The sequence below is a fragment of the Chiloscyllium plagiosum genome, chromosome 12 (assembly GCF_004010195.1).
Source record: "Chiloscyllium plagiosum isolate BGI_BamShark_2017 chromosome 12, ASM401019v2, whole genome shotgun sequence".
NCBI classification, from domain to species: domain Eukaryota; kingdom Metazoa; phylum Chordata; class Chondrichthyes; order Orectolobiformes; family Hemiscylliidae; genus Chiloscyllium; species Chiloscyllium plagiosum.
In genome coordinates, this window is record NC_057721.1 from 54,196,139 (window position 1) to 54,212,651 (window position 16,513).

The following is a 16,513-nucleotide window of genomic DNA, read 5'->3' on the forward strand; positions in this document are numbered from 1 at the left end:
GTTGATGATCCGGTGTGTGTTCTCTATTTCTGTGTTTTTTAATGATTACAAAGGTGTCATCCACATATCTGACCCAGAGTTTGGGTTGAATTTGCAGTAAGACTGTTTGTTCTAACCTTTGCATTACCGCTTCTGCTATGAGTCCAGAGATGGGTGAGCCGATGGGTGTGCCGTTGATTTGTTCATATATTTGGTTGTTGAATGTGAAGTGTGTTGTGAGGCACAGCTCCAGTCCAGTAGGTCAAGGACTGCACAAAACATTACATAGGACAAACAGGAAGACAGCTAACAATCCTCATCCATGAACACCAACTAGCCACGAAACGACACGACCAGCTATCCTTAGTAGTCACACATGCAGGTGACAAGCAACATGAATTCGACTGGGACAGCACTACTATTATAGGACAAGCCAAACAGAGAATAGCCAGGGAATTCCTAGTGGCATGGCACTCATCCACAGATTCAATCAATAAGCACATCGACCTGGACCCAATATACCGGCCACTGCAGTGGACAGCTGGAACTGACAACCTGAAGCGGCAGATTCAAACCACTACAAATGTCGGAGGAAAGATCACAGAAGCACTTCACAGGAGGCTCCCAAGCACTGAGGATGTCACCTAGACAGGGGACGAAATGTCTGCAACACAAATTCTCTCTTTTATTGCTTTATATCCACAGCAACTTGCTAGCTGTTAAAGCTCAGGAAGAAATTATTCAATTTGCCTCAGGGACATTTGACCAAACTGCACTCGTTCAATTGTAAAGTTCTATTTTGAACTCAAAAATATACATTAAGGACAGGCTTTAAATCTGTTGGACTCTTTATTTTACCACATTTCACTGCCAGCTACTGGCCTGATTGTTCACAGGAACATACTGACCTCATAGCTCTATTCTTTGATATGCAAATCTGATGCAGTCCGATATCATTGGAACAGCTTCTTCCACAATTCTCAATGTTGACCCCTGTGTGGGCAATCTGCATTTACCCCTGACTTAGCAATTTAGTATGGCCAATTCATCTGACTTGTACATCTTTGACTGTGGGAAGAAACAGAGCACCCGGAGGAAACCCACGCAAACACGGGCAGAATGTGCAAATTCCACACATGTCTGGAATGAGGTGGAATATGCTCCACTTCCATGAATGAGTGTGGATCCAACAATAACTGAAAACATTTTAAACAATCAAAGACAAAGCAGCTTGTTTGATTGGCATCCCATCACCACCCTAATGATTCCCTCCTCTGTCTCTGACACACCATGGTAGCCACTGTGTTCATATATGGGATGAACTGCAGCAACCTAACAAAATTACTTGAATATCATCTTCCGTAACCTTGACCTTTAGCACCAAGAAGTTCAAAGGAAGTATTAGGGATAGAGCATATAGAGCATTGAAGATTACAGTGCAGTACAGGCTCTTCAGCCCTTGATGTTGCGCCACCCGGTGGAACCAATCTGGTCCATTTAACGTATACTATCCCATTCTCGTCCATATGCCTATCCAATGACCATTTAAATGCCCATAAAATTGGTGAGTCCACAACTGTTTCAGGCAGTGTGTTCCATGCCCCTACTACTCTCTGAGTAAAGAAACTACTTCTGACATCTTCCTATATCTATCACCCCTCAACTTGAAGCAATGCCCTCTCATGCTAGCCATCACCAACTGAGGAAAAAGGCTCTCACTCTCAACCCAATCTAACCCTCTGATTATCTCGTATGTCTAAATTAAGCCACCTTTCAACCTTCATCTCATGAAAACAGCCTCAAGTCCCACAAACTTTCCTCATAAGACCTTCCCTCCATACCAGGCAATGCCCTAGTAAATCTCCTCTGAACCCTTTCCAAAGCTTCCACATCCTTCCTATAATGCAGTGACCAGAACTGCACACAATACTCCAAATGCAGCCGCTCCATAGTTTTGTACAGCTGCAACATGATTCAATTCCTCTACTAATAAAAACTAACACACCGTATGCCTTCTTAACAGCCCTATCAACCTGGATGGAAACTTTGAGGGATCTATAAACATGGACACCAAGATCTCTCTGCTCATCTACACTACCAAGAATCATACTCACCCAGTACTCTGCATTCTTGTTACTCCTTTGAAAGTGAATCACCTCACACTTTTCTGCATCAAACTCCATTTGCCACATCTCAGCTCAGCTCTGCAGCTAATCTATGTCCCTCTGTGAACTATTACATCCTTTTGCACTATCCACAACTGCACAACCTTAGTGTCATCCGCAAATTTACTAACTCATCTTTCTACGCCCTCATCCAAGTCATTCATAAAAGTGACAAACAACAGTGGACCTAAGACAGGTCCTTTTGGTACATCACTAGTAACTGAACTCCAGGATTAATATTTCCTATCAACCACCACTCTCTGTCTTCTTTCAGCTAGCCAATTTCTGATGCAAACTGCCACATTGACCTCAAATCATATTTTGTGCAGTAGCCACCATGGGGAACCTTATCAAACACTTTACTGAAATCCATATACACCATATCAATGGCTTTACCCTCATTCACCTGTTTGGTCACTTTCTGAAAGAACTCAATAAGATTTGTGAGGCACAACCTATCCTTCAAAAAACCATGTTGACTATCCCTAATCAACTTATTCCTATCGAGATGATTATAAATCCTATCTGTTATAACCTTTTCCAACACTTTACCCACAACTAAAGTAAGGCTCACTGGTCTATAATTACCGGGGTTGTCTCTACTCTCCATCTTGAACAAGGTAGCAACGTTTGCTATCCTCCAGTCTTCTGGCACTATTCCTATCGGCAATGATGACATAAAGAACAAAACCAAAGGCTTAGCAATCTCCTCCCTGGCTTGCCAGAGAATCCCAGGATAAATCCCATCCAGCCCAGGAAGTTTATCTATTTTCACACTTTCCAGAATTCTAACACCTCCTCCTTGTGAACTTCAATCCTACGTAGTCAGGTCGCCTGCTTTTTAGTATTCTCCTCGACAACAATGTCTTTTTCCAGTGTGAATCCTGATGAAAAATATTCATTTAGCGCTTCCCCTATCTTCTCTGACTCCACGCACAACTTCCCACTATTGTCTTTGATTGGCCCTAATCTTGCTCTCATTCATTCTTTTATCTCTTATAAATCTGTAGAAAGCTATAGGGTTTTCCCTGATCTTATCCACCAACAACTTCTCATGTCCCCTCCTCACTCGTCATAGCTCTCTCTTTCAGTCTTTCCTGGCCACCTTGTAACTCTCAATTGTCCTAACTGAGCCTCACATCTCATCCAAACATAAACCTTCTTCTTCCTCTTGCAAGAGATTCAAATTCCTTCGTAAACCACAGCTCCTGAGCTCAACAGCTTCCTGCCTGTCTGACAGGTATATATTATCAAGGACACACAGTTGCTGTCCCTTGAAAAAGCTCCACATTTCTATTGTGCCCATCCCCTGCAGTTTCCTTCCCCATCCTAGGATCCTAAATCTTGTCTAATCACATCATAATTGCCTTTCCCCCAGCTGTAGCTCTTGCCTTCCTGTGAAAACCCATCTCTTTCCATCGCTAAAGTAAACATAACCCAATTGTGGTCACTATCACCAAAGTGCTCACCTACCTCGAAATCTAACACCTGGCTGGGTTCATTACCCAGTGCCAAATCCAATGTGGCCTTGCCCCTTGTTGGCCTGTCTGCATACTGTGTCAGAAAATCCTCCTGCATACATTGGACAATCACTGACCCATCCAAATTACTTGAACTATAGTATTCCCAGTCAATATTTGATGTGATGAAGTCCCCATAACTACCCTGTCACTCTCTCTCCTATCGAGAATCATCTTTGATATCCTTTCCTCTAAATCTCTGTAACTATTCAGAGGCCTATAGAAAACTCCCAACAGGGTGACCTCACCTTTCCTATTTCTAATCTCAGCCCATACTATCTCACTTGATGTGTCCTTAAACCTCCTTTCTGCAGCCATAATACAGTCCTTGACTAATAGTGCCACACCCCCATCTCTTTTACCATCTTCTCTGTTCTTACTGAATCATATAAATACTGGAACCTACAACAGCCATTCCTGTCCCTGCTTTATCCATGTCTCTGAAATTGCCACAACTTGAAATCCCAGGTACCAACTCATGCTGCAAGTCCATCCCAAGTTCCGGGTGCTCCTAGCATTGAAATAAACACACTTCAAATTAACTTATTGCTTGCCAGTGCCCTTTTGTGACCCTGAAACCTTATTTCAGATCTCCCTACTCTCAAACTCCTCTGTACTCAAACTACAATTTAGGTTCCCATCCCCTGCTGAATTAGTTTAAACCCACCCGAAGAGCATTAGCAAATTCACCCCCAAGATATTGGTAACCCTCTGGTTCAGGTGAAGACCATCCTGTTTGTAGAGGTCTCACATTCCCCAGAAAGAGCCCCAATTATCCAGGAATCCAAAACCCTCCCTCCTGCACCATCCCTGCAGCCACGTGTTCAACTCCTCTTTCTCCCTATTCCTCACCTCGCTAGCATGTAGCATGGGCAACAACCAGAGATAATGACTCTGTTTGTCCTCCGTCTAAGCTTCCACCCTAGCTCCCTGAATTTCTGCTTTAGATCCCCATCTCTCTTCCTACCTATGTCATTAGTGCCAAGGTGGACCACAACTTGGGGCTGCTCCCCCTTCCCTGCAAGGATCCCAAAAACACAATCAGAGACATCACAAACCCTGGCACCTGGGAGGCAACACATAAACTTTGAGTCTCTCTCTTTCATACAGAACCTCCTGTCTGTCCCCCTAACTATGGAGTCATGAATGACTAATGCTCTGCTCCTCTTCCCCCTTCCCTTCTGAGCAACAGGAACAGACTCTGTGCCAGAGACCTATGCCCCATTGCTTACCTCTGGTATGTCATCCCTCTCAATAATATCCAAAACGGTATTCTTGTTGTTCAGGGGAATGGCCGCAGGGGATCCCTGCACTGCCTGCCGGTTCCCATTCCGTCCCCTGACAATAACCCATCTACCTTCCTCTTGTACCTGAGGTGTGACTACCTCCCTGTCAATAACCCCCTCCTCTGCCTCCCAAATGATCCAAAGTACATCCAGCTCCAGTTCTCTAATGTGGTTTTCGAACAGCTGGAGTTGGGTGCACTTCCCGCAGATGCAGTTAGCAAGGACACTGGTGGTGACCCTTACCGCCTACATTCTGCAGGAGGAATATTCAACTGCCCTAAACTCTATTCCCACTATTCTAAATTCCCAACGAGCCAACTGAAAACTACAAGAGCAGAAAAAAAAGACTAGTCACCTTATCAATCTGGTGTACAGAAACTTTTTCCTGGTTAGAGAAGAAGGATGGGTGGGAGACACTACCTGAGTAGTGTTTCGGGTAAAGCAACCACTCAAACATAAAGCCTCATTTACCCAGCAGTCCCATGTCCACTCCTGCTCAGTGAGCGCTCTGCCTATACATGAGGTAAGTTTTCAAACTTTACACCTTCCTTCCCGTTGAGCCTCTGGTCCTCACTGTCAGTCCTCTCACTGCAACTGCTGCTGAGAAAATGAAGGAATAAATCTTGATCTTTTCAGTAATGTGGGACAGCTCTTACAACTTTAGCATAAATTGGTCCTGAAGAGGACTTTGTGAAGTGCTCAGTGTGTGCCTTTGTTGTTTCTGGGGTCAAAGTTGATGTCACGTGGATCATTTAATTTTCTTTCTTCTGTGTTTTCCCTTTTTTTTGTCTTTTTTGGCTTTTGTCTTGTTTTATATCCAGAAGAGCTCTTACACACAATTGAATGTATTTTTTCCCCATCACCAAATCACCTGTGGTATTTTTCATCTGTTAACCACTGTCAGCATCATTTGACGTTTCTTATCTCTTTCAGCATTTCTATAGCAATTTGTTATATGTGAACGTTTGTTAAGCCATTTTAAAGGGCATATTACTGTGGGTCTGGTGTCACAAATAGACCAGAGTAGGAATAAAGGCAGATGTCCTTCCCTCCTCTTCCTTCCTAACTTTCACATGGTTGACCATACCATCCTTCTCCAATGCCTCTCCACTGTTATTTAGTGGGTGCTTGCTCTCACTTGGTTCCATCCTTATCTCTGTAATTGTAGCGAGAGAGTAATTTGCAATGGCTTCTGTTTCTGCTCTCAAACTGTTACCTTTTGTGGTACTTTGGGATCTATCCTTGGCTCCCTCATATTTGTCATTGACCTGATGTCCCTCCGTGACTACATTTAAAATGCACATCATTTGTGTCCAGATATATACTGAATACGCCCATGTCCACCTCACCGCCAACATTCTTAAATAATTCTCAGTTCCTAAATTGACACACTTCTTACTTAATGCTCAAGAAACAATAATTTCCTTCAATTAATTATTGGGAGGATTGAAGACATTTTGTCGAGGTTCCAAATTCCCTTCTTGTCCCTGCATTCAAACCTATCTATTCATAGCCTTGGTGCCCTACTAAACCCTGAGATGACCTTCCTACTACATTTCCATGTTGTCATTCGCACTGTCTATTTCCACCTTCACAGCAGCTCCTGACTTTGTCCCTGCCTCAGTTCATCTGCTGCAGAAACCCTCAGTCATGATATTGTTACCTCAAGGCTTGACTATTTCAACATGCTCCGAGGTGGTCTCTCTTATTATACCCTTCCTAAACTTGAGGATGTAAGCTGCTGTTCACGTCCTTACTCACACCAAGTCTGTTCTCCTGTCACCCTATATATTCACTGACCTACATTAGCTGTTGTTTTTGCATTGATCTTTAAGAATGCTCATCTTTGTTTTCAAGTTCCTTTATGGCCTTAGCTTCTTTATTTCTGTAACTTTCTCTGGTTTCATAAACCTTTGTGATACACGACCTCATCAAACAGTGGTGTATTGTGAATCCTGATTTTAATTTCCCCACGATGAATGGCTGTGCCTTTAGCTGCCTTGGCACAAAGCCCAGGACTACACTCTTAGTCACGATATGTCACTTTCTGTCACTGTATGCCACTTTCTGCCAGTATGTGTCACTTTCTGCCTTTAAGATGTACTTAAGATCTTCATCTTTTCCAAGCTCTTGACCTGATGTACTGAAACTGTTTTATGAGCACAGTAGCAAATTTTACTTAAACAACTATTTGGGATGTTTTACTACTTTAAAGTTCTATAAGAATATAAATCATTTATTGTAACTTTGGTTTGAAGTTCATGTCTCGAATTCAATTTAACATAATGGATTATTTTATGCTATTCAACCCTGGAAAATGGATATACTGGAGTATAAGGGCAAGATCCCTGCCTCTGAGCCAGAAGCTATGAGTTTAAGTGACACTCCAGGATTTCAGGAAAGCTGTATCCATACTAGAGCCAATAGGATCAAGCTAATTTTATTTTTGTCTGTCAGTTTTGTCAGGTTTCATGAAGGGTTTCTATATATGAGGCCTGGTAAGGTCTCTCACCAAATATTTTTAAAATTCCCTCATTACCTACCTATCCCACCTCTGTGACACCCCTTTCACCTGATTCCATAACCATTCCAACACCCATTACCTACCTATCCCATCTCTGTGACACCCCTTTCCCCGATTCCATCCTCATTCCAACACCCATTACCTACCTATCCCACCTCTGTGACAGCCCTTTCACCTGATTCCATCCCCATTCCAACACCCATTACCGACCTATCCCAGCTCTGTGATACCCTTTTCACCTTATTCCATACCCATTCCAACACCCATTACCCACCTATCCAGCTCTTTGACACCCCTTTCACCTGATTCCATCCTCATTCCAACACCTATTATCTATCTATCCCACCTCTGTGACACCCCTTCCACCTGATTCCACCCCCATTTCAACTCCCATTATTCTGGGACAACTTACTGTTGCTAAGATATTTTGGAACAGACTGGCTTCTATGACACCAGTGCCATCTTTAAAAGGTGGCTCTGCACCCAGACAAGCACTGTTAGTCTGGATGTGACCTGCACAGTTCCTGATATTTGTCTGGACATAGAGGAAAGTTTGGAACCAGGCTTTGCAGGTGTGAACTTTACGTCCCAGGTCATCGAGCCCAGAGCTGTGAAATGGATTAATTTCTCTTTTTTCAAAAAATGCCTTTTTCAAAAAAAATAGAAAGACTGTTAATCTGAACTTCTAATTTCTTTATTTTTCTACTTTTTTTCCTAAGAATTTGTACTCAAGAATCTGTACCCAGGTACCTTAGCACCTAAGATGGCACTATAAGTGGCAACTTGTAAACTTTTCATTGTACAGTCGGTTCGACTATAACGTGGTAGTTCCGTTCTCATGCAATCTCATGTTACAAGAAAATCGTGTAATAGCAGCACCAAATAAACTAATGGGGAAAGAATCACATCATAACCAATGTTAAAAGTTCACCCTTTAGAAAAATCTCCCCAATTCGTGAATCGCGTTGATGCGAATTTGCATTATTGAACCATGTGCTATAGCAGAATGACCTATATTCATCTGAGTACATGTGACAGTAAAACTAATTCAAACAGGGATGGGCAATAAATGCTTGCTTAACAGCGATGTCCTCATCCTGTGAATGAATAAGCAAAAAGCTGTACCACCCATTTTCACCTCCTCAGTAACCTGCCTCTCTTATTCCAGGAATTGAACAGTAGACAATTCGATTTAAAAAGTTAAGACTAGACATGTGCTGCCAGACATTCAGCTCCTCACCCATCATGCTGACAGCACCCTGACTCTTGTCTATTCTGAGAGCAGACCGACTGTCTCCAAGTCCCTGAATTGTTATTGGAGTTTGCCCATGACTTACTGTGCCAGGACCCCATGACCAAAGGCTACCTTTGATTGATTTGACTGAGGACTGCTGACAGCCATGACCAAGCTTCCTGACTTTGTGACTGAATAAATTGACCAGGCAATACAGAAGTACTCAACCATTTAGTTCAGGTTGGTGGCGGTGGGGGGGAAGGAGTAGGGGGTGGGAGCTCATAGCATAGAAAGGCAAGGCAAGGAATACAATTCAGGGATATTGTGAACATCCAGGAAGACTGAATGAGTATGAGCCAGCAAGCAAACAGCCCAGAGATGTGGCCTGGTCATGTCCAGGAGCTGGGTGTGTGTACCTGAGTGCACAGAGTCCTTGCTGCAGGATTATAATGATAAGTCAATGCCAGTGCATTAAGGTGTGCAGTATTGAATATCGAGATATACTGTAAATGGATTGGAAATATGTCATGAGGGTTCCTAAAGGCTGACACTTTCAGAAGTCAATGCTCACGAAAGTGGGGTATATGTAGCCAGTGCCCTTGTCACCATACTCTAGTGATCAGTGGTCAGAGTACTGTATGCTCTGAGATGTTGGTGACTGGTGTCCAATATAGAGTTCTTTTGGTGCAAACAACAAACTTAAGTTGCTCTGACTTCTAAGTTGAGAATTCTTGGTGTCTGGTTTGCTCATGGACATACTGGGATACAAAGCTGCACATGGTGAGCTGTGCAGTTAATCAGGTTTTAACAAGCAATAATCCCCCTTAACAGGCATCTCACTACTGACTGGGGAGAATATTGCCTTAGCACGGTGGCTCAGTGGTTAGCACTGCTGCCTCACAGGGCCAGGGAACTGGGCTCACTTCCAGCCTTGAGCAACTGTCTGTGGAGAGTTTGCACATTCTCTCCGTATCTGAGTGGGTTTCCTCCAGGTGCTCTTGTTTCTTTGCACAATCCAAAGATGTGCAGGTTAATTGCCCATAGTGTTCAGGAATGTGCAGGCTAGGTGAATGACCCATGGGAAATGCAGTGTCACAAGGATGGGGTGGCTCTGGGTGTGATTCCATTTGGAAAGCCTGTATGGGTTGAATGGTCTGCTTCCACATTGTAGGGATTCAATGGAAGATGTAGCAAGTTGATCCTGATGTTGAGATTGGCCTCATTTGAATTCTCACCCAATGCTGCCACATTTCTCACCATAGCCTGTGTTGTTCAGGTCCCATTGGATTCTGCCAAATGCAAACCTCTCAAATGTAGACAAATGGCAAGTAGTATGGATGGTCAGCCACAAGATGTAACGGAATTGGAACCTCTCACATTGTTATCTGTCACTCTAGGTTGTAACATTCATGTCAAAAAGAACATCACCACAGCAACTCCTGGAACCATTTGGGGCATCATTTGCTAAATTAGCTGGATGGCCCATGTGGGTCAAATTGATGCCAACAGCCCAAGATTTCAGTCCCCATTCAGGTTGAAGTGGATTCAGGATTTGCTTCCCTGTCCTGGCCATAGCGGTGAGGCACTGTGGATCAGGTGTAACTTCAGGCAGAGAACTCAAGGAGGAGGAGACACCTAGGTGGTGGCAATATTTGGCTCAGCGGACAGGAAAATGGGTCAGTATTTGTTTTGATCCAATTGGGCATTTTAATTGCTTTGGGATTTCTGAGCTTCCCAGCTGAGTGGTATAGCCCTGTCACTGAAGTAATTCACACCTCCAGTGCATCTACCAACGAAATGGGTAAGAAAATTCCAGACTTTCCTTCAATTCTGTTCCCTGACCCTGACAACTGGAAAGTGAGCTGTTGTCAACAGGTTAGAGGTCAAATACACTCAGCTAAGTTAATTTTCTTCAGGTTTGAATACCCCATGATGTTATGGGGATTTGATAGTGAGAAAGCCAGGGACATGAGGTGCAGCTGCAAGCCTGAGATATGGGATTGTCTGGGGATCATGTTAATGCCACAGGACGGTAAATATGTGCCAGACCTCGACACAGAATGATTTTTTCAGAAGTTACAGTTTTCACTGAATGACAAAGAGAATTGTGGAGATCATTCCAAGACTATTAGCAAGAGTCCAGAATGCCACATAATAAAGATAGAGTTTGACTTTCCAAACTTCTGTCAAATGACAGGTGTGATTATATATTGTGTTGAAGAAACGATTATTCATGAGCTATTCATGTTGGCATCAACGTACAAACTGCTCAGCATCTTCTGAGCTTGTGAATTTCCACAAGTTGCTGAATGGTTTGCTCTCCTGTATTGTTAGATTGTAAGGCCAGATCCAATAAGAACAGTAGCAGGCCATTCAGCCCCTCAAGCCTGCTCTGCTGTCCAATAGTATCATGGTTGATCCGACATTCCTCAGATACACTTTATTGTTTTTTCTGTATCCCTCGATTCCTCTCCATAGAATCAAGAATCTATCTATCATATCCATACATATACACAAGGACGATTCCCACACAACTCTTTGAGACAAGGAGATCCAAAGACTCTCAGAGAGGAAATTCCTCCTCATCTCTTAAACTGGCTCCTGTTAATTCTGGGATGATGTCCTCAGGTCCTAGAATCTACCTTGAGCGAAATGGAATCACTTCTCATTTTTCTAAACTCCCGTGAGTACAGCCCCAGTTTGCTTGGCTTTTGTTCAGAAGACAACATCTCCAAACCAGTGATCATCCTAGTAAACCTTTTGCTGGCTCAGTGGTTAGCACTGCTGCCTCCCAGTCCCAGGGACCTGGATTCAATTGCATCCTCAGGCAACTGACTGTGTGGAGTTTGCACATTCTATGCATCTCTGTGCAGCTTTACTCCAGGCGCTCTGGTTTCCTCCAAGAGTCCAAAGATGTGCAGATTAAGTGGATTGGCCGAGTTAAATTGCCCTTAGTGTCCAGGGATGTTCAGGCTAGGTGGATTAGCCATGGGAAATGCATTCATGTTAGGGTGCTCTTCAGAGGGTTAGAGTGGACTTAATGGGCTGTATGGCCTGCTTCCACACCATAGGGATTCTTAATGCAGTTTTTCTCCATTTCTTTTCTCCATCAAAAGAGACAGCAAGGCAAATAAATCAACAGAGCGAGACAACAAAGGGATGATGTCATGGAAGAGAAACAGAGTGATATTTGCAGAGGATTTTTTTTTTCTGTCCAAAGCAATTGGGTAGAATTGGTAAACAAAAAATTCTGCCTTGAGATCAATAATTAATTAATTAATTTTGTTGACTCTGAATAAATTATTTTGAATATCAGACAATGAACATTGATGTTCACCGGGACGTACTTCCTCTGCATTGCCGCAGAGTGATTTTCAGTCTATGTTCACTCAGTCAGACTGAAGTATTCCTCACAGGGAGAACTGCAAAATCTGTCACAGTTCATTCTCCCCAGTCTCACCTGTTACTTTGAGATCAGACAGACCAGCATTGGCAGAGCACCGGGAACAGGTCAACAGTCTGGCTGCCTCTTTATTGGAGAATGGTCCATAAACCTAAGGTGAAGATAGGTCAAAGAAAATAAATTGTAGACAGAATAAGTGAACATATATTAATGCGATATAGGATTAGTCCTTTTATCTGTGTTTACTGCAAGGAGTAGGATTTAAATCCTACTCAACAATCACAAAAATCTGTGCATTTGTTTTGAATTTTGCTGATGAAAATGATGTTTTCTCCCAGTTTCTTATCTCTTAACATTAGAAATATTATAGTTGAGCAGCTTGTATCTTTTGTCTTCTATTATAGACATCAAAAGATTGGACCTTGGCAATCCTATCAAGGTGGGTCCTCATCTTGCTGTGAACTTGGAGAACAACATCATGTTAGAATATCACCCTCATGGCCCTCCGATCCAATTCAGTACTATTGCAAGTCAGCACCTACAACTCATTTCAAATAAACTGGATGAGATTACAGGAGGGAGAAACACAGTTATAGCCATTACCCTAACGGCCCATTTCACCCCTTTTCCTGTTGAAGTCTATATTCGAAGAATACAGAATATCAGGAGATCACTTCTCCAGTTACTCGACAGGAGTCCGGATACACTGGTTGTAATAAAGACAGCCAATGTTCGGGAAAAGACTCCACAGCTCGTTACCTATTACAGTGACTGGTACACTTATCAGATTGATTCAGTGATGAGGAAGATGTTCACAGGTGTCAATGTGGTATTTGTAGATGCCTGGGAGATGACCATAGCACATTACCTTCCTCACAATATACATCCTGGGACAATTATTATAAAGAATGAAATAGATGTGTTTCTTTCATATGTGTGCCCTTCTACACAAAGATAAACACTGTCTTCTTCCACTTCTGCAGTCCCTTGAAATGAGGAGGACACTTGCCCATGGCAAAGATCTGTGTATGGACTTTTAAAATGGGAAGGCTGTTGAAATCCTGTATTAGATATCTTCCAACCAGGTTTGGAATATCATAAGATGCAAAACTTAAAACACCATTAGATGTCTTTGACCACACTATTGGTGTCCACAGAGTTGCTGATCCTGCTGACAGCACGGAGCCTGAATGACATACAGTGGCATGACCACTTTGTGTGCTGTGAAGCATGTTGGGAAGGCCACAAGTCCAAGTGTGCTTGATCTGCACTGGAAGCCTTGGGAGTTGCCATGGCAATGATATTCAATCAGATTGGATGCAGACTGGATTCTTGTTTCAAAAACCTACTCCACAGTTTCACAGGCATTCAGCAACAATGGGAGAAGACAGAGAGGCAACAGTGTTCTACAAAGGTCATTTCATCAGCATTTCTCCTGCCTTCATTTCAACCAGAAGCAATATCTGAAGTGGCTTCAGGTCAACAAGGAGCGAATTACAGAACAGTGCCACCTGGACCCTGGGATCAGTGAGAAGATGGCACTGCCAGTGACTGTGGCATTTCTGGATGAGAATGGATGTTATTTTCAATACTTGCTGTTAAGCTCCAAGTTGTGTCTGTGCAGCCAGCTATTTATCAAATGTGGGGGCAGCCCACTGCTTCCCTGCACTGAAAAAAACACATCCCTACAAATCATTAATTTTAACAAAACTGATCAGAAATTGTGCATACACTAACTGCCAGTCACGATTGGTTATGATGTCTGGATTAGTGGTGCTGGAAGAGCACAGCAGTTCAGGCAGCATCCAAGGAGCAGTGAAATCGACGTTTCGGGCAAAAGCCCTTCATCAATAACCCTTCATTGGTTAAGATCTGTTGATGCACAACATAGCCAATCATGATTGTCTGTGATTTCATGCACTACCAAGCCAATCAAATTTGAGTATGATCTATTCATGCACTGCTTATCAATCATGTTTGATAATGGTCTGTTCTTGCAATACCAGGCCAATCACAATTGACCATGATCTCCTCATCTACAGTGTATGCATCACCTCATCATGTAAACATTTGATTGTGCCATGCCTGGAAATATCAGGGTTCAGAGACATTTCTGTTCACACTACGTGCAATGACTTGGAAAGATTTATTAAGGCTTTCTTTTCAAGTGCTGTGTGTTCAGGAAGAAGGATGAAGAAGAGACAGCAATCCAGCCAACTGCAGATCAGTATACAAATATGGAGTAGCTGTGTCCACTGCCTAGTTAGTTGTCATTTCTGTTATACTTGGTTTGATAGATTAATAAATTGGTGAACTTTGTCTCAATATACTTGTACATGGAATGGTCACATACTCATTCAGATCCTGAGTCTTGTAATGAAAGTTAAATTTGATTTTGAAATCCATCACTATCATGTTTTTCAAGAAACCCCAAACTGAATGCAAGGAGTAAGACCAACTCCAAACATTCTTTCTTCAGCTGGCCAGGTCAGGATGAATCTTCTGGATTCATCATAATGCTTCAACATGGCAATATTTTTCTTCTCACATTTCTGCTTGGCTTGCGTACGTTCCTTTCAGGAGGAGCCTGTACTGGGGAAGATTTAAAATTGAGATGGGATTTCTCAGGCCTAGTTTCAGTTTGAGCACATTCCTTTCAGGAGGAGCCAACAGTCACCCATTCTGGGGAAGCATCCTGTTGATGTCACAGGGGACAAGTTTTTGATTGGTCAGTGTCAGTCAGGCGCTAAGTTGTATTAACTGGTTCATTCCCTTGTTGTTACATTGAAGGTAAAAACAATGACTGCAGATGCTGGAAGCCAGATTCTGGATTAGTGGTGCTGGAAAAGCACAGCAGTTCAGGCAGCATCCAAGGAGCAGTGAAATCGACGTTTCGGGCAAAAGCCCTTCATCAGGAAAGGAATCTCACAGCAGTACAAGGCAAATGTACCTCAGTGTTTGTAAAGTATTAGTACAGTCAGCTCATCTTTTGGGTAGTACAGGGAATTCAGATAGTGAGTAAGTTCTTGGTGCTATTTGCTAGAAAGAAAGAATTGTAATTTTTAGGTAGCTAATTAAAATTTAAATTGCAAACTAACAGCCAATAGTGTGTTAGTCATATCAATTGGTGGGGTGATCTCACTCCAAGTCGCTCTTTATTTGCATGTGTACTGTACATGGAGTCTGACTAGCTTGCTCAGTGACAGTACCTTGAATGAGGGTTTTGTGTTGCACCTGTGAGATGTGGTCAGTGACAGATGTTGAGAGCATCCCTGATAGTTACATCTGCAGGAAATGTACCCAGCTTCAGCTGCACACTGAACAAATAGATCAGCTTGAGCATTACTTGATGACACTAAGGAGCAGACAAATAGTGGAGAGCATCATACACAGAGGTTATAGAAATCCAAGATGGAGAAAGATAGAGGGGTGACCGTTAGACAGAGCAGGCAGTCAGTGCAGAAGTCCCATGTAGCTGTCTCCCTGTCAAACAAGCATTCTGTTTTGGATACTGATAAAGGTGATGGCCTAATGGCACCACAGCTGGCCCTGCTGTACAGCAGGGAGTGACAAAGTGTAGCAAATAATAGGAATTGAAGATTCAAAAATCAAGGGTACGGCTAGGCACTTCTGTGGTCACGTGAGAGATTCCAGGATGGTATGTTGCCGCTCTGTGCCAGGATCAGAGATGTCTCTGAGTGGGTACATGCTATCCCATGATGACTCTTTTTTCTAGACGAAAAGTAGTTCGATATCTTTCAACTGATAAGAAAATTTAAGGTAACTTTTTTTTGATGGGGGAAAGAAAATCGTAGAGAGTTAGCACACGTGAAAATAAATAGGCAGAAAACCTGACAGGAGGAAACACGAGGAAAATATTACCCCCTAAAGAAGTTGATGATAGGATGGAAACTGAAGTCAGTGAAAAAATCTTCCCTCTCTCTCATGTTCTCCCTCTATTTTGCACCTCTCTCTCTCTTTCGAAGTCGCTGTGGAGGGAAGAACAACACTTGGTTAGTCTGGACGGCGTGAAGACACTGAACAGAAAGATGCCAGCTACTGTCGTGGACCAGGATAAAATCGAGGAAAATGTCAGCAGAAATTTCACAGACTTCAATCAAACCCTAGCTAAAAAGTGATTTTATTGGTAAAATATCATGAATTTTTAAGCAATATCCAGTGTTTGTACACATTTTATCAATTGAATGAAATAGAAACTGTAAACATTCTTTTTTACAGAATTATGTTCAGGATGGCTTCCTTTGTTTATGATCAGATCAGTTATCTGAACAATCAGTTATCCAAACAAAATACTCCCAGTCTGTCTCATTTGGATAATTGAGATTGTTCTGTAAATGGAAAATGAAAAGTGGACAAATCAGGTTCTGACAAAACATCAATG

The 16,513-nt window shown here is 42.6% G+C and overlaps 1 protein-coding gene across 1 annotated transcript in view; it reads left to right on the top strand.

Annotated features, from left to right (window-relative positions):
• LOC122555270 (NXPE family member 3-like) overlaps positions 1-14,786 on the top strand; it is a 46,154-nt gene extending 31,368 nt beyond the window's left edge. Inside the window, exon 3 of the mRNA XM_043701092.1 lies at positions 12,516-14,786. Coding sequence (XP_043557027.1) covers positions 12,516-13,069 — 554 coding nt within the window. The 3' untranslated portion in view covers positions 13,070-14,786. The remainder of the gene's footprint in view (positions 1-12,515) is intronic.
• Positions 14,787-16,513: the final 1,727 nt, after the last annotated feature.